The sequence below is a fragment of the Ursus americanus genome, chromosome 21, assembly GCF_024610735.1.
Source record: "Ursus americanus isolate L20-20 chromosome 21, mUrsAme1.1.p, whole genome shotgun sequence".
NCBI classification, from domain to species: Eukaryota; Metazoa; Chordata; class Mammalia; order Carnivora; family Ursidae; genus Ursus; species Ursus americanus.
The window spans coordinates 52,774,962-52,798,842 of NC_142147.1; the positions used below are offsets into that span (position 1 = coordinate 52,774,962).

The 23,881-nt window shown below is 51.8% G+C and overlaps 2 protein-coding genes and 1 pseudogene across 2 annotated transcripts; 1 reads left to right on the forward strand and 2 right to left on the reverse strand.

Moving 5' to 3' along the window:
* The first annotated feature begins 1,023 nt into the window (after nt 1-1,023).
* On the forward strand, nt 1,024-5,136 carry LOC123778040 (kallikrein-1-like). The gene is made up of 4 exons (XM_045775205.2): nt 1,024-1,177; nt 2,545-2,825; nt 2,979-3,115; nt 4,783-5,136. Exons 1-4 carry the CDS (start codon nt 1,170-1,172, stop codon nt 4,936-4,938), a joined length of 582 nt encoding a protein of 193 aa, XP_045631161.2. The 5' UTR covers nt 1,024-1,169; the 3' UTR covers nt 4,939-5,136.
* A 7,127-nt stretch (nt 5,137-12,263) lies between these two features.
* On the reverse strand, nt 12,264-15,551 carry KLK4 (kallikrein related peptidase 4). The gene is made up of 5 exons (XM_045775100.2): nt 15,491-15,551; nt 14,170-14,332; nt 13,483-13,733; nt 13,260-13,396; nt 12,264-12,699 (listed from the first exon to the last, which is right to left on the reverse strand). Exons 1-5 carry the CDS (start codon nt 15,549-15,551, stop codon nt 12,547-12,549), a joined length of 765 nt encoding a protein of 254 aa, XP_045631056.2. The 3' UTR covers nt 12,264-12,546.
* A 5,409-nt stretch (nt 15,552-20,960) lies between these two features.
* LOC123778008 (small ribosomal subunit protein eS27-like pseudogene) lies at nt 20,961-21,282 on the reverse strand (annotated as a pseudogene).
* Nucleotides 21,283-23,881: the final 2,599 nt, after the last annotated feature.

Consider the following 23,881-nt stretch of genomic DNA (forward strand, 5'->3'; position numbering starts at 1 on the left):
GTGCCCCATGTGGTTCCTGCTCCTGTGCCTGGCAATGTCCCTGGGGTGGACTGGTGAGTAGAGTGGATCTGAGAAAAGGAGAGGGGTCCCGACTCTCATGGTGCTCTGACCCCGCCGCCCCCACAAGGCCATCCCCTCTCCCCATCCATGCACCCTATTCCTCCCACCCACAGTCCAGCCCAAGCAGGGTACCAGTCTCTTCCTACCTCTCCCACCCCCACCCCAAAACCTTCCTTAGCTCTCCACCCTGCCACCTTCCTCACAGTCCTCTCTGCCACACTGGGTCCCTGCTTCCTTCCTGTGACCCCCAGACAGTTCCCAGGCAGGCACAGCCTGGGGCCATCTCTGTCTCTCTCTTTGGGGTTCCCCAACTCTTTCAAGCAGTTCTCCCTCCTCACTGGACCCAGGGACCCTGATCCTTCTGTCCTACCTCCTAGTTCTCCAGGGTCCAGTGCTCTGGCTCCTGAGCCCCCAGTTGACCTTTCCCATTCAGCTGTCATCTCTCAGCCCCATGCCCTAAATACTGACACCTTCTCAGAACCCCAAAGTCCCATGCCAGGCATAGAAGATATTTAAGACTGAGACCCCTTAACACCCCTCAAATTCTTCCCTCCCAGTCAATGACCCTCTCCTTTGAAGTCCTTCACACTTGTTTCTAGAACCCCTTCCTCTTCTTTGAGCCAACACCCCCACCAAAGCCAGCCATCCCCAAGTCCAAGAACTCCAAATCACCACAGAACAGCCGGCTTCCACGCCACAAGTTGCTCCAGAGCTGCCTTGGTTTTTTTTTCCACCTGATTCCTGGGGTGGGGTCTATTTCAACAGAATGTCTCCCCACCTAGGACCCATCACCAACACAGTTAAGGGACTGCAGGAGAATTGCAGGCCCTTATGGTACCTCTTGCCCGTCTCCCCCGACACCTAGCGTTGCTCTTCTGCACCTGTGTCCCTCTCCTAGCCTAGACCCTCCCGGCCCCATTGCCACCTCCCACCCGCCCTCACCTAGCACCCCCTCTGCAGGTGCTGTGCCTCCCATCCAGTCCCTGATCAGCGGAGGCTCGGAGTGCAAGAATTTCCAACCCTGGCTGTTGCTTGTGTATAATTTCAGTAACATCGGGTGCGGAGGCGTTCTGGTGCACCCACAGTGGGTGCTCACAGCTGCCCATTGCATGCACAAGTGAGTCTGAGCATGGGGTCTGGGGAGGGGGGGGTGTGTCTGTACTCCCACGGGAATAAACAACTGGGCGCAGACCCTGGGTTCACCTCAGGGGAGGTTGGGGGTCTCAGGGAAACAAAGATGGCACTGGTCTGGGTCCCATGGAAAGTGGCAGGGACAACCCCAGGAAGCCCTCCCACGGCAGCCTGTCTCTCTGTCTCTCCCTGTGACTGTCTTCCTGTGTCTCCCTGTCCTGTGTCTCCGTGTCTCTCAGTAACTGGCTCTGGTGTGTGTCTGTCTATCTGAGTATGATTTATCTCTGTCTCCCTCTCTGTTTGGTCTCGGTGTCTCTGTGTGTCCCCCCGTGTCTGTCCACCTCTGGGTCCCTCCGCTGCACCCCTGTACCTGTATGTCTCAGCCTCTACCTTGCTGCTCCATCTCTCTCTCTGGGTCTCTGCCTCACTCCCTCTCCCCCATCGCTGCTGAGCACCCCCAGGATGGGACTGAGGGGGACCCCCAGAGAAAAGGAAGGGATTATTCTGACATGTGTGTGTGAGGGGGGCGCTTCTCATGTGCCCAGCTCCTCCCTCCAGGACAATGATACACTCCAGGGGACACAGGGAAGGGCTGGTTTCAGCTGGAACCTGCTGGGGGCCCTGGAGGAAGGAAGAGAAGGAGGAGAAAGAGGAGGGGGGGGGTGGGGAAGAGAAGGGGGAGGAGGAGTAGTAAGGGGAGGGTGGAGGAGGAGAAGGGGAGACAGTCTGGAGAGGAAGGGAGAGGGAGGAGGTGGAGAGGTTCTGGGAGGGAGGGGGATGCTGACCTTGGGCTGGGGGCCAGTCCACCCGCTGCCGGGGAGCCAGCCCCACAGCACCGGCTGCCACTGAGCTGGTCCCAGGCCCCCTCCAGCCCTTCCGGGTCCTCCTCCCTCTCTGTTCTCTCTCAGGCTGTCGGCCTCCTCCCTCCCATTTCTTACCCTCTCCCCTTGCTTCCTGTCGCTGTCTCACTGGGCCTGCTGCTCCTTCTTCCCGTCTGTTCTTTCACTCTGCATCTTTCCAGGGACCTTTCTCAGGGTCGCTGCGTTTTTGCTTCCTCTCCTGTCCCCTTTGTGCTCCTTCTGGCTCCCTGTTCTACCCTCTGCCTTGTTCCTTCTCCTGTTTCAAGCTCTCTCTTTTTCACTACTTCTCTTTGTTTCTGGATCTGCATTTCATGCTGTCACAATCTTTCGTTTTCCCAAGGTCTCTATTTTTCCATGACTACTTCTTTCCTGCAGGCGCTCCCTCTCTCTCCACGGTTGCTCCTTGTTTCTCTCTATCTTCGGGATTCTCCCTGGCCCCAACTCCTTTTCCCCCTCCTCTCTCCTCATTCCCTGGAGTCTCCTCTCTCCCCAGAAATTACCAGCTCTGGCTGGGTCGCAACAACCTGTTTATGGACGAAGACACTGCCCAGGTTTTCAGCCGAATTACAAGCTTCCCACACCCTGAATTCAACCTGAATCTCCTGAAAAACCACGCCCACCTCCCCGGAGAGGACTACAGCCACGACCTCATGCTGCTGCGCCTGGCAGAGCCCGCCCAGAAAACAGATGCTGTGGGGGTCCTGGACCTGCCCAACCAGGAACCCCAACTGGGGAGCACCTGCTATGCCTCTGGCTGGGGCAGCTTTGAACGAGGTAAGTGTACCCCAGGGCCAGACCCTGCAGCCTGGAGCCCAGACACTTGGGTATGGGGAGGAGGGGGCTGGGGACTGGACTCAGGGTCTGAGAAAGGAGGGGCCGAGGAGCCACCTGGGGTCTGGTCACAGCCCTTTTTGTCTTGGTCCATAGTCACATACATCGGCAATTTCCAGTGCGTGGACCTCAAACTCCTGCCCAATGATGTCTGTGCCAAGGCCCACTCCCAGAAGGTGACAGATCACATGCCGTGCACTGGGCCTTTGGAGGGCAACAGTGACAGGTGCCTGGTGAGCCAGCCTCTCCCCCTCGACCACCTGGGCTCGGGGAGGGAACCCAGATTCAGGGTGGGGGTGCAAGGGTTCACCAGGCATCGGTCCCACTGCTGCCCAGCTATAGCCCCGCCCCCAGTGCCTCTGCCCCTGTCCTATCCCACACCCCCATCCAGACACTACCTGCACCTCAGTCCTGCACATCACTATTCACCCCTTCCTCCATGCAGCACCTACTTACCGAGCACCTACTGCATGCCCCACACCAACCTAGCCCCTGGGAAGACAGCAGTGACCAGACAGAGAGCAGCCCCCCTCACGGAGCCAGCCCCCTCCCCCCCCCGCCGTGAGGGGACACAGACAGAAACAGTGAACGTCACACAGAAGTGACAGTGCATGTTAGGAGGTGCTGGTGCCGCTGGGCAGAAGGAGACATCGTGGAGGCGGGGCTGAGCGGACACCTGCAGCAGGAGAGGGGGAGCCCAGCATGACAGGAGGGGGGGAAGAGCAGAGGAAGAGCAGGTGCCGAGGCCCTGGGGGGGAAGCGGCCTGGGGTGTGTGAGGGTGTCAGCCAGGCCAGTGTGGATGGAGCCCAGGGAGCAAGGGGAGAGGGCGGGAGGCGACACCAGAGGGAAGAAAGGGGCCCATCCTGTGGGGCCTCACCTGGGGCCACAGGGAGGTAAGTGCCGCTCCTCTGAGGGACCCCGGGGCCCTGCGCACTGCTGAGCAGAAGCAGGACGGGGCCTGACTTGGGTGTTCACAGGGCCCTCAGGGGTCTGTGTGGGGTCAGACAGCAGGGGTGAGGACAGGCAGGAGGCCTGGTGTGGAGTGAGGATAGGGGTGGCCAGGGTGGAGGCAGGGAGGGCGAAGGGGTCCACTCCTGATACCTCTAAAGGGAGCCCCCAGGGTTTGCTGAGCGACTGCGAGCAAAGAGAGGAGCAGATATGACCTAGAATGATCCGAACTTTGGCCTTAGTCTCTCGGCTGAGCAGCTTCAAGGAGATGTCTACACTAACAATACCCCCCCCCCACAGCACACAGGTGGGCACCCCAGCCTTTCACCTCCCCGAGGCCCACTTGAGCCCAGCATTTTTCACCAAGCCTGGGCCTCCTCCACCCCTGGGTCTGTAAGTCTCCCACTCCTAACTTCACCTCCCCCAACCCATCCATCCCCAAGCCTGGCCCCTCCTGCCCAACCCCCACGGACTTACCCATTGTCCCCTCATGTCTGTTGCCTAGCTCAACCCAGGTTTGTCCTTGTTCCGACCTGGACCCTCACCCTAGCCTTCTTCACAGGCCTCTGGCCCTCATTCTTTCCTTGTATCTCATCCCTGTCCTGCCACAGTGGATCATTCTAATCTCAGAACTGACCTTGCCCCTCCCTGCTCACCCCCTTCCATGGGCCCTGTGGAGCGGTATCCAGTCAGAGGAAGCTGTTTGGGAGAGGTGACGTCAGAGCTGAGCCCTGAATGTTGGAGGGTCCGGTAGATGGACCCCACTTTTCCCCCCCACTGACCTGTCTGCTGGGACTATTCTCCTGGACCCTCCCCCCTGCGCAGAAACTAGACCCTGAAGTCTTCTCTCCATTGGCCAGGACTCGAGCTGCTGTACCCTCTGTTGGAATCCCGCTGACCCGAACCCGAAGCCTTGCTGACCTTCCTTTTCCTCCCCCCTTTGTGCTGCAGGGCGACTCGGGGGGCCCACTGATCTGCGATGGAGTGCTTCAAGGAATCACATCCTGGGGCCACATCCCATGTGGCAGCCCCGATATGCCTGTTGTCTACACCAAACTGATTCCCTACCTGCAATGGATCAAAGAGACCATGTCGGCCAACAGCTGAATGGCTCTGACCTTCCCCTCCCCTTAGTTAAATAGAATACACAGCAAATTCTGGCATCATCTGTCATTTCTAGATGTGGAAGTTAGGGACCCACCCGGCCTAGGTCCTAAAGTGTGGAGTCAGGGGTAGAGACGGGGAAGACCAGTGGCTTTCAAATGGGGGCACCCCCTCCCCCCATCCTGGCCTCCAGGGGCCATTAGGCAATGTCTGCAGACATCGTCTCACACAGATTCTGGAGAGACACACTTAAGGCAGGGGTGGCCATGTTCTTGTGGGAGGGATGGGTGGCCACCCTGGGAGGGTGGACGGTGACATGTGGTAGACGTTCCCCATAGGACGCTGAGCAGAGCTGGAAGTACAAAGCAGATGCATGCACACCAAGGACAGCGTTCAAAGCACAGCCATGAGTGAGAAAGTGTGAACACACACTGAGTCACGGAGCGAAACAGCCTTACAAAGTTACAGTCTGCGCCCACAGTACTCGTTCTGTAGAATACAGTCAAGTAATGATGCCGAGAAGACACCAGAAGGGGTGCCTGTGGGGCGTGCGAGTGGATTGTGGGGATGAGAGGGGATCATTAGTTATTAGTCGAGGGTTTGAATCCATGAATTGAATATAAACACAGTGGCGGGATCGGTCAGGGATGCTGAGTCAATGGTCCATGAGCCAAGGAACACAGTTACTTCAGCCCCCTGCCCATGAGGGCCCCAAAGAGAGTGAATCAAGAGGGAACTGCGTGGCCTCCTCAGACACCACCGCAGGAAGCTTGGGCTGTCGCCTCGGGACGGGATCCAGGCTGGGAGATGCGGACTGGGGACCGAGCTTTTAGGGACAGACCCCGCTCCCCCGGGCACATGGGCAGCGACAAGGACCGAAAAGCGCACTGTGGGATGTAAGTGTCAGCCGGACACCGGTGGTGATGCCCTGGTGCTGACCCAGTCCGGCTCCGTGGTTGCTGACTTCGGTTTGGCTGTTTGGACCCAACAGGAAGTCGAAGTTGCGGTGGATGAGTGCACCCCTCCCCCCCCCCAGCACGTCAGTGTCCTGGCAGCCTCCCGCTCCTCTGCGCTCCCACCTGAACATCAGCCCTATCTCAATTCCATCCACAAGCAATTCCGTGGCAAGCCCATCCCGTCTCCGCTGCTCTCCAGCTTTGGCCGGAAACCTTTTCCAGAGCTGAGGAAAAGCGCGCCCTCTTCTACTCAGGCCCCACCCCCAAGACGAAGCCCCGCCCCGGCCCGGCCCCGCCCCGCCTCCAACTCAGGCCCCGCCCCAAGCCCCACACTGGGCTTCTAGAGCACCCACAGGGGATGCAGAGGAGTGGTCTGCCCTCCAGGCCTGGCCTGTACTCCAGGAGGCGGGTCAGAGCACAAAGGGGAGGAGCCTGGTCTTGGGGCGGGGCCAGAGCTCGGGGGGCGGGGTCAGGACCAAGGAAGGTTCATGACGGTGAGGCCTGGACGCAGTCTCCAGTCAAGAAAGCTCCACGTTGCGACCACTCTAACGCACCTCTCTCCCTCCACACCTCGCCTCTCCCCACCCTCCGACACAACAGTTGCAAAACCCGCCTGGGTGCGCACAGCCTCTCACATTCACACTCTTTCCCTCCCCAACCCCGGGCCTCTCTGCCCATGCAAGAGTCCTGGGGAAGTCTTTAGGTGAGTGTGAGGCTGTTAGCTGAGGCCTGACCATTCCCCTCTCACTCCGTGCTTCCAGTGTTTCCCCAGAGATCTCTGGGCAGAGAAGGGCTGCAGGAAGGGCACCTCATCCTCAGCCTTGAGACTTTAGCCCTGAGACGGGAGCCTAGAGACATAGAGACAGGAATGCGAGACAGCCAGGAGGAAAAGAGAAAGTGTCAGCAACAATTAGGAACAGTGGCAGCAGAGGGAAGATGGCGTGACAGTGACAAAAAAAAATAAAATTAAGAGAAACACACAATGAGGTTCAAAAACACGGAGTTTCAGAGAGAAAGAGACAGAAAGCTAAGGTTGGTGGCTGAATGGGTTAAGCGTCTGCCTTCGGCTCAGGTCGTCATGATCCCAGAGTCCTGGGATCGAGTCCCACATTGGCCTTCTCGCCCAGCAGGGAGTCTACTTCTCCCTCTGCTTGTGCTCTCTCTCTTTCTGACAAATAAGCAAATAAAATCTGAAAGAAAGAAAGAAAGAAAGAAAGAAAGAAAGAAAGAAAGAAAGAAAGAAAGAAAGAAAGAAAGAAAAAGAAAGGAAAGGAAAGCTGGGATGAATCAGACGATGCAGAGAGAGCAGGACAGGAGAGCTGATGGGTGCTGCATCTGGAGGATACAGCGATGGAGCAGAGACAGAGGGAGAGAGAAATTACCGAGCCAGAGATACAGACTCAGACTCACAGATGGAGAGACAGAGACGTCAGAGACCCAGAAGGTGAAGTGGGGGCCAGAGAGGCAGGACACAGACTAGCCCGTCACTCACTCACCTGGCTGGGGTGAGCTCCATTCTGCCGCTGCTTCCTGGAGCCACGCCGACGTTTAGAAGCTGCTCTCCACAGGCTCTCCCACCCCTACGACTGGTGGACACACGCCTTGGGGATCAGATGCTGCTCTCTTCCAGTCCACACCCCCCAACCCACCCACCCCCCGGACCCCCATCAGGGTGTTTAGAGCATGGGGTGGAGCCAGGCACTCAGAGAGCGAGTTCTGACCCAGAGCTCCAGGCTGCTCTCACCTCCAGCTAGTGCCCGATCTTTATTTCTGGGGGTCTCCCCACCTCAGTCTCCTTTGTGTTAGGTCTACTGGCTATTTTTGTCTAACACCTTGGCTCCTTTATATTCACCCACTCTTCTTTCTAATCTAATTATTCAAAGCTATAAATCTGCTGTTCCCAAGTTTTGTATGTCATGTTTTTATCATCCAGTTCTTAGTTTTTAAAAATTTCCATTATGATGACTTTTTCACCCATTTTTTCCATCATGATTTAATTTTTATCATGAATTATTCAGATGAGTGGTTGCATTTTAACTTCTGTGGGTATGGGTATTATGTTAATGTGCATATTAAAGTTTAATTTTCTCCCAAACTATTAGAAGTTATAGAGCAATTCAGTAATGTGGTGGGATACAAAATCAATGCTCAGAAATCAGTTGCATTTCTGTACACGAATAACGAGACCGAAGAAAGAGAAATTAGGGAATCCATCCCATTTACAATAGCACCAAAAACCATACGTTACCTTGGAATTAACTTAACCAGAGACGTAAAGGACCTATATTCTAGAAACTATAAATCACTCTTGAAAGACATTGAGGAAGACATAAAAAGATGGAAAGATATTCCATGCTCATGGATTGGAAGAATTAACATAGTTAAAATGTCCATGCTACCCAGAGCAATCTACACTTTCAATGCTATCCCGATCAAAATACCGAGGACATTGTTCAAAGAACTGGAACAAATAGTCCTTAAATTTGTATGGAAACAGAAAAGGCCCCGAATCTCCAAGGAACTGTTGAAAAGGAAAAACAAAGCTGGGGGCATCACAATGCCGGATTTCGAGCTGTACTACAAAGCTGTGATCACAAAGACAGCATGGTACTGGCACAATAACAGACACATAGACCAATGGAACAGAATAGAGAGCCCAGAAATGGACCCTCGGCTCTTTGGGCAAATAATATTTGATAAAGCAGGAAAAAACATCCAGTGGGAAAAAGACAGTCTCTTCAATAAATGGTGCTGGGAAATTGGACAGCTACATGCAAAAGAATGAAACTTGACCACTATCTCACACCATACACAAAAATAAACTCCAAATGGATGAAAGACCTCGATGTGAGACAGGAATCCATCAAAATTCTAGAGGAGAACATAGGCAGCAACCTCTACGACATCGGCCAAAGCAACCTTTTCATGACAGATCCCCAAAGGCAAGAGAAACAAAAGATAAAATGAATTTATGGGACTTCATCAAGATTAAAAGTTTCTGCACAGCCAAGGAAACAGTCAGAAAAACTAAGAGGCAGCCCACGGAATGGGGGTGGGGGAATGGGATAGACCGGTGATGGGTAGTAAGGAGGGCACATATTGCATGGTGCACTGGGTGTTATACGCAACTAATGAATCATCGAGCCTTACATCGGAAACCGGGGATGTACTGTATGGTGACTAACATAATATAATAAAAAATAATTTTAAAAAAAGTTTAATTTTCTTGCATCGCGGCTGGAGAATGTAGTCTGTGTGATACCAGATCCTTTGCATGACAATGGCATTGAAATCTCACATTTCCATGGGATGAATTGCTCTATTTCTCCCTGTACTCCTATCAATTTTTATATGAAGTATTATGAAGCTATTTTATGAATATTCAAATTTGGAATTGTGGGGCGCCTGGGTGGCACAGCAGTTAAGCGTCTGCCTTCAACTCAGGGTGTGATCCCGGCGTTCTGGGATCGAGCCCCACATCGGGCTCCTCCGCTAGGAGCTTGCTTCTTCCTCTCCCACTCCCCCTGCTTGTGTTCCCTCTCTCGCTGGCTGTCTCTATCTCTGTTGAATAAATAAACAAAATCTTTAAAAAAAAATTGGAATTGTATTTACTACAAAGTTTTTATGAAGAATTATTACTTTGTAGTGACCCACTCTGCCTAGTAATGGTTTTAGTATTAATGCCTAAATTGACTGATATCCGTAAAGCTCCCCTACCATTCTTAGCGGTAATATTTCTTGGTAAATCTTCATTTTTGGCTTTCAACTTTTCCACGAGCTTTTGGTGTGTCTCTAAAACAGCGTGGAACAGCCTTTTACATTCTTTTTTTTTTTTTTAAAGATTTTATTTATTCAACAGAGATAGAGACAGCCAGCGAGAGAGGGAACACAAGCAGGGGGAGTGGGAGAAGAAGAAGCAGGCTCACAGCGGAGGAGCCTGATGTGGGGCTCGATCCCATAACGCCAGGATCACGCCCTGAGCCCAAGGCAGACGCTTAACCGTTGTGCCACCCAGGCGCCCCAGCCTTTTACATTCTTTTTTTTTTTTTTTAAAGATTTTATTTATCTATTCGACAGAGACAGAGACAGCCAGCGAGAGAGGGAACACAAGCAGGGGGAGTGGGAGAGGAAGAAGCAGGCTCGTAGCAGAGGAGCCTGATGTGGGGCTCGATCCCAGAACGCCGGGATCACGCCCTGAGCCGAAGGCAGACGCTTAACCGCTGTGCCACCCAGGCGCCCCAGCCTTTTACATTCTAATCTGAGTTTAATCCATTGCATTTATTGTGATCGTGGATATATTTGGCACTATTAATATTATCTTATTTTTAAATTACTGTTTGTCTTGATTTTTCTGTGTTTCCTATCTTTTGGGGATCATATAATTTTGTGGGCTTTTTTCCCTTCGTTTTTCCCTTTCTGCTTGTTGGGACTTAATCTACGCTATTTCTACTTTTTGGTGGTTACATTTCATTATTTTCTTACACTGTATTTTCCTTGTCACGCAATTCAAAATCTTTTCTAATCTCCAGTATGGTTTCTTCTTTGAACTGTGGGTTATTCAGAAGTGTATTTCAAAAATCACTGAATCATCAGATCATTGAATATGTCATAGTTTGTCCATTCACCCTTTTATGGACATTTGGGTTGTTCCCAATTTGGCTATTTGAGGAAAGCATCTATGAGCATTCCTGGCTAGTCTTTTTTTTCCCCCCATTGCTCTTACATAAATACCTAGGAGTGGGCCTGCTGGTCATGGGGTAGATGTATGCTCATCTTTCTCAGAAATGGCCAAATTGTTTTCCAAAGCAGTTGTCCCATTTACACCCCTTCAGCAATATATGAGAGTTACAGCCCTCTGCATGCTAACCAACCCTTGGCGCTGCGATTCTGTTTAATTCTAGCCATTCTGGTAGATGTGTCTTTTGGAAAGATTGTATATTCTTCAGATACGGGGTGCAACGTTCTATACAGAACCATTAAATAGAGTTTGTCAGCCCTCTTGGTCATCTATGTCCTTATTCACGTTTATCTTTTTCATCTATTATTTTTTCTTTCTTTCTCTTTCCTTCTTTCCCTCTTTCTTCCTTCCTTTCTCTCCTTTCTCTTTCTCTCCCTCCCTTTTCTTTCTTTCTTTCTTTCTTTCTTTCTTTCTTTCTTTCTTTCTTTCTTTCTTTCTTTCTTTTTCTTTTCTTTCTCCTTCTTTCTTTCCTACCTTCCTTCCTTCCTTCTTTCTCTCAAGTAGGCTCCATGCCCAGTGTGGGACTTGAACTTACAACCCTGAGATCAAGACCCCATCTTTTCCCGACTTAGCCAGCCAGGCGTCCCTATTCTATTATTTTCTCTTTCTTTTCTTTTTTTTTTTTTTAAAGATTTTATTTATTTATTTGACAGAGATAGAGACAGCCAGCGAGAGAGGGAACACAAGCAGGGGGAGCGGGAGAGGAAGAAGCAGGCTCATAGCGGAGGAGCCTGATGTGGGGCTCGATCCCACAACACCGGGATCACGCCCTGAGCCGCAGGCGCTTAACCGCTGTGCCACCCAGGCGCCCCTATTCTATTATTTTCTAAGAGCCATCTTTAAATCCTCTTCTGTGGGTGGGAATTTGTTTATTTCACTTTTAGTTATTTCACTCCCTACTTTATATATTTTGAGGAGTATCTCCAGATGAATAGATTCCCAAATAATATATTTATTAATATATTTTTTAAAAAAATATTTTATTTATTTATTTGACAGAGAGAGAGACAGCCAGAGAGACAGGGAACACAAGCAGGGGGAGTGGGAGAGGAAGAAGCAGGCTCATAGCGGAGGCCTGATGTGGGGCTCGATCCCAGAACGCTGGGATCACGCCCTGAGCCAAAGGCAGATGCTTAACGACTGAGCCACCCAGGTGCCCCTATTAATATATTCTTGAATAGACATTCTTAGCTGTATGTTCTTATGAATATAATTTATCAATGAAGAGTAGGATAGCAATTCCAAATATTCTTAGGCCCTCAGTCTCCCCGCATCTCTGCCCTCAGTCTCCATATCTCTCCATGATTCTTCTCACCATGCCCCAGTTACAGCAGGAGGGTTCTGAGGCAAATTCAAATGAAAAATGGTTCAAGTGCATTTAAGAAGACAAAACCAAAACAGGTTAACCAAAGCAAAATAAACTAAGCAAGAAAACCTCATTAATTTGCCATTTGCCGACTTGACTTTTTTGAAATTGGACTATATCCACAGAATCAATTTCTCTTAACCTCTCAAGCATATCTCCTCCCTTGGGAACCCAGTGGCCCTCCTGGGGAAACTAGAGGCCAAGGAGGAAAAGCTACTTGCTGGAATCCTTTGAATGGGAATGCAAGCAAGGAGGACAGTTCAGAGGCTGTGTTTCTCTTAGATTTTATTTCTGGGCTTAAGAGAAGGGTACAAAAAAGGTGAAAAACCACCTTCTCTGCCACTGGTAAGGCCAGATCAACATTGTGCCACTAGGGGGCACTGTGTACAGGAAAAGATTCTTGATGGGACTGGATTCCTGGGGTGAGGGAGGAGGGGGTTGGGGGTCTAGACTCCTGAGTGTCAGGGAGGAAAGCACTGGACACCCAGGGTCCTGAATCCCTTCTGCAACATATATCGGGAGCTCGGTTGCTTGGGTCCAAGTCCCGGGAGTTAACTGTCCTGGATGGTTTTCTGTATCCAGTCAGTGAACTTGCAGAGGTTGGTGTAGACGCCTGGCACGTGGGGTAGGCCACACTGGGCTTGTCCAAAAGACACGAGGCCCTGCAGGGACCCGTTGCAGACCAGGGGGCCCCCAGAGTCACCCTGGTTTTGGAGAGAGGAAGAGAGAGAGAATCCAAAACACAGAGATGTGGAGACAGATTGAGATCAGAAAGGACCCCAAAGACACCAAGAGACAAAGACAGGGAAATAAACAACAGCAACGCACACCCTCGAGGCCCCTTCCAGTGCCCCGACTGGGGGGAATTCTGCTCCCCTAGGTCCCAACAGCTGCTCGATTTTCCTGGATTTGTTGTTATGCTGTCTGTCTCTCTTTTTTTGTTTTATCTCCCCCTGTGGCTTGTTTCTCTGTCTCTGACTCCCAAGAGTCTCTGTGCCTCTCTGCATGTCTGGATATATTACCCCCCCACACCATTTCTCTTTGCGTTTCATCTCTATGAGTCTACCTCTCTGTTTCTCCCTGAGGCATTTCTGTGTATGTGCGTGCGCACTCATGTCTATTACTCTGTTTCTCCATCTCTCTGTCTCCCCGGGTCTGTTTGTCCCCGAGTGCCCCTCCCTCCCTTCTCCATCCCCACCTCCACCCCCACCCCCATCCCCACCCCGGCTCCTCCTCCCTCCCTCTCCCCTGCCCCATCTCTCACGTTGCAGGAGTCCTTCCGGTCCTGTCCTCCGCCGGCGCAGAACATGCTGGGGTGATACACGGGAGCATAGAAAGAACTGCAGATCTCCTCCGGCACCACGGAGATATTCACGCACTGGAGCACTTGGGGCTGCCCACCTGCGACGTAGAGATCTGGGTCAGCCCCCTCTGGCTGGGAGGGGACTGTTCAGGAAGGGCGGACGTAGTCACACGCAGGAGCTCACCATCCATCAGCTGACCCCAGCCAGAAACGAGGCAAGAATCGCCAGCGGTCGGGCACTGGGAGGCGATGCTGATGTTCTGGATGGTGTCAGACTCGGACACGGATTCTTTCAACTTGATGAGCATGAGGTCGTTGGCGATAAAGGGTTTGTTGTACTCTGGGTGCTGTATGGAGAGCTCAGCCTCCATCATCCGGCTGCCTGCCTCTTGGTTGGCCTCAAGACTGTGCAGTCCCAGCCCGATGGTGTAAGAGCTGGAGGGCCACGGGGGACGAGTTAGTTCCGTGGCAACTACACCGTTATCTCCATTGTCACCCTCCAGCACAACCCCATCTCCACCCATTTACCCCAACCCCATCCTCCTCGCAAAGTGTGGTGCTAAGAGCTACCCGGACACATCTCAAATCCTCATTCACACAATCAATAATCCAGCGACAAGAATTTGTCTTAATTCACTAGTGACTCAGCAGCTGAGATGGGATTTCGACCCCGGGCTGAGTCTTTCCAAAGCAACAGCCCCCACTTCCCTCGCAGAGGCTCGCTCCACACAGGTTTCCACTCTTAGCACTGAGGCCGAGCCTGACCTTAGGCCCCTCCCCTCAGCTAACAGTGCGTCCCGGATCCTGCTCCCGTTCCCCCGCCCTCGCCCCCCGCCCCGGCCCCGCCTCCCCCCCCGCCCCCCGCACTCACTCCTGGAAACAGTGTGCGGCTGACAGCACCCATTGCGGATGCACCAGAACGCCCCCGCAGAAGAATTCGTTTTCCGCGAACAGTGCCGCCTGCCAGGGCTGCGAGTGCGGGCTGCAGTCCTCGCCGTTTATGATGTGGCCGCCGCTACTCGAGGCCAAGGATCCTGAGGGCGGATCAGGGATAGGGGCCGGCTCGGGGTGGAACCAAGGCTCCTGGGGGGGGGGGTGGCCACGGACTTAGGGCTTAAAGGGTGTAGTCGGGACTGGGGATGGTCTCAGGGTGGAGCTAGGGCTCCTGGGGGCAGGGATCGGTGCAGGGGCGTGGGCCAGGCTGGGGGGCAGGCCCAACGGCAGGACTAGGGCTCCCGAGGGCGGGGGGCGGGGGGCTGTCACAGTGCAGGGGCGTGACCAAGGACCCGTGGGTGGAGTCCGGTATCTTGAGGGCGGAGTCAGGGCTCCTAGGGGCGGAGTCAGGAATGCCGAGGTAGGCTCAGGAGGTGGGACCAGGCCTGCTGGGGGCGGGGTCCTGATGCAGGGCTTTTACGGACCAGATCAGGTTTCTTGGGGTGGGATGGGAGTCCGGAAGCGGAGATCCGGGTAGAGGAGAGGGGTCTCTTGTCGAGAGGGAGTTGCAGCTTTGAGCCAGCCACACCTATCTCCAAGACCCATTTACTATTTCTCTCCGTCTGTCTCTCCCTCCCAACCCCCCCTCAACACACACACACAGAAGCACCACGCCAGGCTCATGCATTACCCGGGCCACAACCCTCCAGAACAGGCAGAAACCCTCAAACAGGGTATAGGCACAAGGTGACAAAGCCAGACGCTCAAGGAAGCAGTGTCGCTCCCTGTGGCCCTCAGTCCCGCCTCCCCCGGCTCAGCCTCCTCCACAGTCGCACCAGCAGCAAGCCGGCTCGCCGAGAAACCCCATCACGTCGCCCCGTGCCGTGGGTCCCTGGGGGTCCGTGGATCAGAGACTCAGGAAGTAGGGATATTTACAGGCACAGACCGTCAGAGTCCTTCAAACGCACCGCCTTTCACCGGTTTGACCACACGCAGAGGTGTGCAGAGCCACACACACACACACACACACACACACACAATGCACCAGCAGCACACACTATGATACCAGGAATCGCATGTGTGTAAGCAGAGAGCTCGGTCACGTGCACGTGTGTAAACAGAGAGCACGGTCCCAGGCAGCTTTAGTCATATCTAGGAGGACACTGAGTCATACCTGCACAGGAACAAACACTGTGTCCCTAGGCACAGACACACACACACACACACACACACACACACACACACACACACTCAGATACCTGTGACACCAAGGATGAGGTACCCCAGGAAACAGCCCCAGGGTTTTCCTGCTGTGGTCATGACGTCAGCACCTGCGCACGAGGGTCAGTTTCTGATGAGTGGGGGGGGGGGGACCTACAGCTCAAATCTCTCCCTCTGTCTCTGTCTCCCTCTTTCTGTCCCCCTAGGATATGATTGGTCAGACAAGGACCTAAGCCACCCCTGCCCCCCAACACACACATCGTAGGTCTGAGATCCTCGCCCAGAGCCCCAGAACCTACAGAGATTTAGAGTGAGAGATAAAGGGAGAGAGAGAGAAGCGGAAAGAGAGAGAATTAGGTGGAGAGGAAGGGATGGAGGAAATGTCCTTCCATCTCTGAACTGGGAGAGTAGGAGCATGGAGATGGGGAGCCGCGGGTCGGAGGGGACTGAGACAGAGCACTTGCGAGAGATAATCAGAGACAGACGGAGAGCCCCAAGTCATGGACAGAGACATTCAGAGAAACGGAGAGACTAGGGGAGCCAGAGAGAGAAAGGAAGAGACACTTCTAACTAGGGAGAGAGTGAGAGACCTTTTTGGAGAGGAGACATGGAGACACAGGGTCCCGAGGCTGAGATTCACAGTGGCGTGGAGCTGTGGGGAGACTGCGCTCTTAGGGGCGGTGGGCGGGGCGGAGACCACAGGACGCTCACCTGGCTGCCTCCGGGCTCGGAGCTCCTGCGCTGGGCTGCGCTCCCACCAGCTGCTTCCTGCAGGGGCCCCTGTGCGACTTATAAGCATCCCCAGCTGGGCCGGCCTGCCCCCGGGGACACATTCCTGGGGTCAGGTGCTGCCAGTTTCCAGCTCAGCGCTGGTGCCAGGCTACCGTCAGGGGGCCAGAGGTGCCGGGAGCAGTGACCCAGCAGGGACCAGGGTCCCACTTGTTTCTGGGTTCTCCCTTTCTCATTCCCTCGTGTTCTTTTTCTCTCCTGTTCTTTCATTTTCTCTCTCTCATGTTCTCTTATTTTCTCTCTTATTAAATCTCTCTCATTCTCTCTCCCTCCCTCTGTCTCCCTACTATGCTTCCCCAGCAAACCTTCCTGGGTTCAAATCCAGACAGCATCGTGGTCTACCTTCGGAACCTTGGGATGACTGCATCCCTCTGAGCCTCCATGTTCCCACCTGTAAAATCGGGGAACTATTGTTCCTCACTCCCCAAATATCTATCCAAAAAGAGAATGCAGGGAAAGTGCCTTGGCACAGTGCCAGGTGCCCAGGAAGCGGGAGCACCATGAAGCCTTTGCTCAGTAAAGAGCAGTGCATACATGACATGCTCGGAGCTCTGCTGTCCGCACTCAAGATGCAGGAAGGAACAAGCAAATTCCAGTGCTCATGGAGCTCACATCCCAGCAGGGGAAACAGACAAACAGAAAAACTGAAAAGAAATATCTGGTAGTCACCTGTGTGCAGAGAGAACGCGGGTGATAGTAGAATGACTGGGGCAGCGGGCTTTCTGCAGACAAGGCGGTGGCTGGGGAGTCAGAGGAGGGGACATTTAGGCTGACACCCACCATGCTATGTGAGCCTTGCAGGAAAAAGTGAGAACTCGGTGTGTGCAAGGCAGACCAAGGAGAAGGAACGGGGCAGATTGTGCAGGGGTTTGTTTCAGTGCTGGGGAAGAAGTTTGGGTTTATTTTAAGCGCAACGGATTTTAAGCACAAGGGTAGAGGGAGTAACATGATCTTATTTACTTTTAAGAGACATCCTGGGTGGAGAATGACTGTAGGGTGAGAAGGGAGCAGAGACCAATACGGAGGGGGTTGGTGGCAGCAGTCCAGGTGGGCGATGCTGTGGTCCAGGGAGACAAGGAATGAGCGGACTCAAGTTTCACTTTGAAGGTAGAGCTGACATACTCACCAAGGGATGGCAAGTGGGGAGTGAGGGGAAAGGAGGCAAGAATGGTGCCTGCGAGGCTTGGTCTGACCATTTGTGTCACCCTTTGTGGAGGCGGGCAGGAGATGTGGGGGGAAGAGCTGAGCTGGGGACGCCTGCCAGGGGCCAAGCGGTTGGATGCCCGGGCAGGCAGGGGTCAGCGCTGCTGAGAAGCAGTGGGGAGTCATAGGGGAGAGGTGGTGTTTAGAGCCATGGGGTTGGATGAGGTCACCTAAGGAGCAGGTGTGGACGGCTTTGATGAGGGGTTGGGCGACAGATGACCGTGATGATGAAGCATGAGTATCTGTGCTTCTCTCTGCCTCTCTGTGGCCTCGTCTCTGTCTTTCTGACCCTGTCTCTCTCTGTTGCTGTCTCTTAGCGCCTGTCTGGTTCTCTGGTTCTGTCTCCAGTTATCTGCCTGTGTTCAGTCTCCTGGTGACACACAGACCCCCAGCCCTGCCCTGGTCCTGGGACCAGCAGCTCTGACCACGAGGACAAGGGAGGCAAGGAGGAGGGGTGGGGGTGCAGGGTGGGCTCAGGTCTCACAGCCATCCAGACGTGACTAAGGTCTGGACGGTGGCAGGAGGCAGGTTGGGGCCAATGCTGGGGCCAGGGCTGGGCGGCTGAAAGGAAAGAGAGGAAAGTAGACATCACGTCTCTCTGTCCCTGTTTTGTGGCCTCTTCTATGCCCTGTCCTGCCTGAGGTCAGACAGAAGTGACCCACTTATTTGGGGACGGGTCCAGGACAGAGCTATGGGAGAGTTATGCCACGGAGACGGTTCTGGCCCGGCAGGTGGGAATGGTTTGGAGTGTGGACCCAGGAACGGGGCTCCCTGGCACAGAACCCAGGCTGGGGTGGGGGATGGACAGAGGCAGAGACAGAGAGAGACAGAGAGAGAAATAAAGTCACAGAGCCCATGGGATGGAGAGGAACAGAGACAGGGAGAGAGAACAGGGGGAAGAGATAAAGGCAGAGAGAGACAGAGACAAGAAAGCCAGAGACTGAAAATGAGACAGAGACAGAGATCAGGACAGAGATGGAGAAATTATCGTGCATCCTGGGAGTCATTTAAAAACATAGACAAAAGGGAGTGTGAATCTCCCCCAGTGTGACCCACCCTAGTGCCCAGGCCCCATTCTGCATAAGCGGCTCCCCATTCACGAGTCCCCTCTGGTTGTCCGCTCACCTGCAGGCCCTCAGGGCGGCACCTCCAAAATGTAATTCAGACCTAGGCGGTCCCCCATCTCAGCTCCCCTCTCCCAGTCCTCTCCCACTCATGGCTGCTTCAGTCTATTCCCAGAGGGATGTGGCTCCCGCCAAATGGCCTCAACCCGGTCTCACTTAATAACTAAATCTACACTGGGGCAGATTATATGACCCGAAGGGAAGTGAAGTGTTTTCCTTCTTTATTAAGAGCAGTGGGGAGGGGCGCCTGGGTGGGAAGTGAAGTGTTTTCCTTCTTTATTAAGAGCAGTGGGGAGGGGCGCCTGGGTGTCTCAGTTGGTTAAGCTTCTGCCTTCGGCTCAGGTCATGATCCTGGGATAGAGCCCCTCACGCTTGCTCAGTGAGGGGAGGGGAGTGTGTCTGCTTCTCCCTCTCCCTCTCTCTCTGCCTGCCGCTCCCCCAGCTTGTGCTCTCCCTCTCTCTCTCTCTGTCAAATAAATAAATAAAATCTCAAAAAAAAAAAAAAAAAACGAGAAATGGGGGATTCAGTAGGAAAAAACCCACAAAGCCTCGTGTGGGCATCTCCCTTGTCTGTTCCTGTCCCAGGCAAGAGAGAGGCCAGCACTGAGCGGGCCAATTCTGGGGTCTGCCTGGAATGGGGGAGAATGGGGAGAGAGAGAGTTGTAGCTTCCTCGAGCCTGGGGAGCGACAGAAAATGTATCCTGACCACGTGTACGATGGGAGGATGGCCGTGCCTGTGGGGACCACCATGGGGGGCATCTCCCGGCTGTTCTGCAGCAACAGGATTTGGGAGGGACCTCTGAACATCAAAGGAGCAGAAATGAAGATGACACCCCTGTGCACCAAAAGCCTGGACTCTCCCCCGTTTTTCCAGCCCCAGCCAAGCTGGTTATCTGTCACCGCTTTGCAGAGGAGGAGAGGGAACCCCAGAAGTGACTGAGACGTTTCCTGCCAGTCGGATTTAGATCAGCTTTGTCCGACCACCCGGTGGGGGGGGGGGCTCCCGAGCGCTTGAAACACAGCAGGTGTGGGAAAGGAACTGGCTTTTAACTTGTATTCAATTTCAACTAATTTAAATGTCAACACTGAATCTCGCTTCCGTTACTGAAAAGGTTTTAAGTACATTTGGAACATCTGGGTACATGAATCGACTTTTTCAAGTTGATGTTTTATAGGCTGCATAAAGATCAATTATTTCTGATGAAAATTTAGTGTTTGGATGGGGATGTGGCCGTAGGTTTTGAAGAGGTGGTATAAAAGAATGTAAGCTATCTTACTATTAATTTTATACTGATTATATGTTGGAATGATCAGAATTTGGATACGTTGGGTTAAAATAAAAATAGTACTAAAATTAAAATTTTGCTTGTTTCCCACCCTTTTAAAAAAATATGGCTACTAGAAAATTTTAAATTACATATTCGGCTTATGTTTTTTTTTTTTTTTTAAAGATTTTATTTATTTATTCGACAGAGATAGAGACAGCCAGCGAGAGAGGGAACACAGCAGGGGGAGTGGGAGAGGAAGAAGCAGGCTCATAGCAGAGGAGCCCGATGTGGGGCTCGATCCCATAACGCCGGGATCACGCCCTGAGCCGAAGGCAGACGCCCAAGCGCTGTGCCACCCAGGCGCCCCTCCGGCTTATGTTATATTTTGATTGGATAGAGCCGATTTGGAGAAAATAGGAATCAAATCAAATGGGGTCAAAGCGTAAGTGGTATCAAGTGATCTTAAATGGAAACTGCCAGAAACACTTCATAAACTGGTTGTAGAGGTGGGGGAGAGGGTGCAGTCACCTTTTTTTTTTTTTTCCTGTTTATCTTGGTCCCCAGAAGTGTCACTGACCTCCAAAAAACCCCCAAAACAAAAACAACCAAAACCCCTCTAGAAACAGCAGATCCTTGGCTGGGCTGACCTACAATGGCCCTCAGCTGTAGGAGAAAATATTTAACACACAAACTTGGTCCGAAAAACTTCTGATCGCATTCAGAGTAGAAGCTAGAATTTTCACTGTGACCCAAAGGCCCATCCATGATCTCTCCACCTTTGCTCCTGCTTTGACTTCATCTTCTTCCCTCTGCCCCCTTGCCCGCTCCAGCAGTACCTGCCTCCTTGCTGCTTCTTAGATATGTAAAACATGTTCCCACCACAGGATCTTTGCACTTGCTGCTGCTTCTACCCAGAATGCTCTTTGCCCACATATCTACCTGTCTGTGTCCTTTTTTTTTTTGCCCATAATCAAAACTTTATTGAAAAACTGACACCAAAATAGGAGATCACTGTTGTAAACCTTACAAAATTAAACATAATTACATTATCTTGGTAGATTAACTGGAATTACTGAACTGATAAGTCTTTCTGCGATATAACAGAGACTCAAGAGGTTGTGTGGATCATTAGTGCTGCTTTCTTCTAAACGAACACCTCTCTGTGAGCCTGGCCTTTCCTCCTGTTGGCTGGCACAACACTGTTGAACAGCCTACACAAAGAACCACCGTCTGAGCATGGCTGAAAAGCGTGGTAATCTTGTAGCAACCTGGACATTTTACATCCATAAAATAGGAATTTGGGCTCTGAACTAGCCGTTTCTTTTTATGCTTTTTCTTTTCCTCTTCCAAGGACGGGTGTAGTAAATCTCTAGCCAAAGGCATGTTGACCCTTTCGCAATCCCAGCCAGTCCGGATCTCTAAGGCGACACCCTGAGCGAACAGCACGCGATCTTACCTGTCTGTGTCCTTATTCAGGTTTCTTCTTAAATATCTCCTCCCCGGAGGATGCTTCCCTGATGGCCCCCCTGTCTAGAGTGGCTCCATTCCTTTACCCTTATTATCAGTATATAAACCCTGATTATCAGTATAAAACTTATTTTCAGCATATAAATCTATACCAATTTGCTGCTGCAAGAAAGTATCACAAATTTGCTGGCTTAAAACAGCACAGATTTATTCTCTTATAGTTCAGAAAGCTGGAAGTCCAAAGACAATCTCATTGGACTGATTCCTTCTGGAAGCTCTAGGGGAGAATCCACTTCCTTGCCTTTTGTGGCTTCTAGATGGACCTGTATTCCTTGGCCGGGGGTCTCTTCCGCCACGCTCAGAGCCAGCAACCGCATCACTCTAAGCTCTGCTTCTATTGTCACATTGCCTCGTCTAACTCTGATGCTCTTAGAAGAGCCTTTGCGTAATCCGGGTTAATCACCGCATCTCAAGATCTTTAATTACATCTGCAAAGTCCCCAAGTAAGATCATATATTCACAGGACATCTTTGCTGCTGGGCATTATTTTATCTACCGCAAAATCCCATGACACATTAGTGAGTCACTTATTCAAGATGTCTGTCTCCTGCACCAGAACACAAGCTCCTTCATGAGGACAAAACATCCCCGCCAAGGTCGCCATTATATCGCCAGGGCCAAGCACAATGAACGCCTGGAGCGTGGTGGGTAGTCAGTAAATATTCACTGAGTGAACAAATGAGGGAAGGATTAATGCCCTTCCTAATAACTGATTTACAGTAACAGAAACCATTTCCAAACTGATTTTACACCGATTAAGAGACAGACTCTGGAACCCAGACTGTCAGGGTTCAAATCCAGGCTCTGCCATTCACTAGCCCGGTGACCTTGGGCACATTACCAAGTCTCTCCGTGCCTCTGTTTCTTATCTGTGAAATGGGAATAACTATATTACTTGTCTCACAGAACATTGGGAAGTTTCAATGAGTTAATACACATAAAGCGATAGTGATGAGGTTGTAGACTAGGGGTGAGGGTCAGTGGGGTGGAGTCCGGAGCCAGCGACCAAGAAAAAATTCTTGAGACGTCTTTGGTGCACAATGGTAGTTTATTAAAACACGAGGACAGGACCCGTGGGCAGAAAGAGCTGCTGCCTGGGGTTGTGAGGGGTGGCTGATTATATACTGTGGGGTCGGGGGAGGTAATGAAAAAGGGAGGTTGAGAAAGGACTTTCATATGTTAAAGAAGACTTACAGGATACCGGAGGCCTTGCGTTGTCAGGTTAAGGTTGTTTACTCCTCCAGTAAGGCATTAACATGAAGATCGTTGGGAACTTCCTGGAGGCTGCAGATTATAAGGACATTTAATTGTATCTACATTTCCTTCTGGAAGCTAGGTTATTGATAGAAATGTTTCATTCTTGTAGATCGCTAAGACATTTGTAAACTGAGGGAGACTCAGGTCTTGCAGGATTGTGGTCTCCATAGGTTCACTATTTCTTTTTCCTTTAGGGCAGCCAGGAGTGCCCGAGGAACGGCCCGTACATCCCCGGGAGGGGTGGGGGGTGGGGTGTCAGTTTCTGCTTTGTCCTCAGCCTGCTTTCTGTTCCCTCATCAATAATACCGAGCCTGGTACACATGGGAAGTACTTCGCAAATGTTCACTTTTGTTGTTAATATTAACATTCCTTTGCAAATATCCGAAACAGTGTTTCACAAAATGTGATGCTAACCCAAAGATCAGAGGTTTCTGTGTCGTTCAAAATGGATGCGAACAAATTCAAGGGGTTAAGCGTCTGCCTTGGGCTCGGGTCCTGATCCCAGCATCCTGGGATCGGCGTAAGGCTCCCTGATCTGCAGGGAGTCTGCTTCTCCCACTTCCTCTGCGCCACCCCCCCCGCCCCCGGCCACTTGTGTGCACTCTCTCTCTTCACTCTCTCACTCAAATAAATAAAATCTTAAAAAAAAAAAAAAATCAGCAACACCTTGGAGGATTCTTATGATATTCACCTCGGCCATCAGGAACTCACAAAGTAAGAAAATACACTACACAGAACTCAATCAAAAACCGAATCTTGACTTCACCCCCTAGCTTAGCAAATTCAGCTGCTGATTTGTTCCCTATCAGGAACATATGAAATCCACTCTTAAACAAAAAAGTCTTGTTCAAGTATGTGTTGGTGGTTAGATATCCCATAGAAGTGTAATCAATCATGCAGTATTTCTGAGACTGGCTTATTTCACTGAGCACAACATCCTTCAGGGTCATCCACATTGTCACAAATGTCAGGATGTCCTTATTTATTTATTTATTTATTTATTTATTTATTTATTTATTTATTTATTTATAAAGATTTTATTTATTTACTTGACAGAGAGACAGCCAGCCAGCGAGAGAGGGAACACAAGCAGGGGGAGCGGGAGAGGAAGAAGCAGGCTCGTAGCGGAGGAGCCCGATGCGGGTCTTGATCCCAGGACCCTGAGATCACGCCCTGAGCCAAAGGCAGACGCTTAATGACTGAGCCACCCAGGCATCCCAGGATGTCCTTTTTTAAAGCTGAATAATATTCTATTGTGCAG

What these genes read in the sequence shown, in the direction of transcription:
- LOC123778040 (XM_045775205.2), top strand. An exon ending in CTGGGGCAGCTTTGAACGAG is followed by an intron (nt 2,826 to 2,978) that starts GTAAGTGTACCC and finishes CTTGGTCCATAG; the next exon opens with TCACATACATCGGCAATTTC. An exon ending in GCAACAGTGACAGGTGCCTG is followed by an intron (nt 3,116 to 4,782) that starts GTGAGCCAGCCT and finishes TTTGTGCTGCAG; the next exon opens with GGCGACTCGGGGGGCCCACT.
- KLK4 (XM_045775100.2), bottom strand. Translation starts at nt 15,551, where the DNA reads ATGACCACAGCAGGAAAACCCTGGGGCTGTTTCCTGGGGTACCTCATC. An exon ending in CTGGGGTCAGCTGATGGATG is followed by an intron (nt 13,397 to 13,482) that starts GTGAGCTCCTGC and finishes TCTACGTCGCAG; the next exon opens with GTGGGCAGCCCCAAGTGCTC. An exon ending in ACCGGAAGGACTCCTGCAAC is followed by an intron (nt 12,700 to 13,259) that starts GTGAGAGATGGG and finishes CTCCAAAACCAG; the next exon opens with GGTGACTCTGGGGGCCCCCT.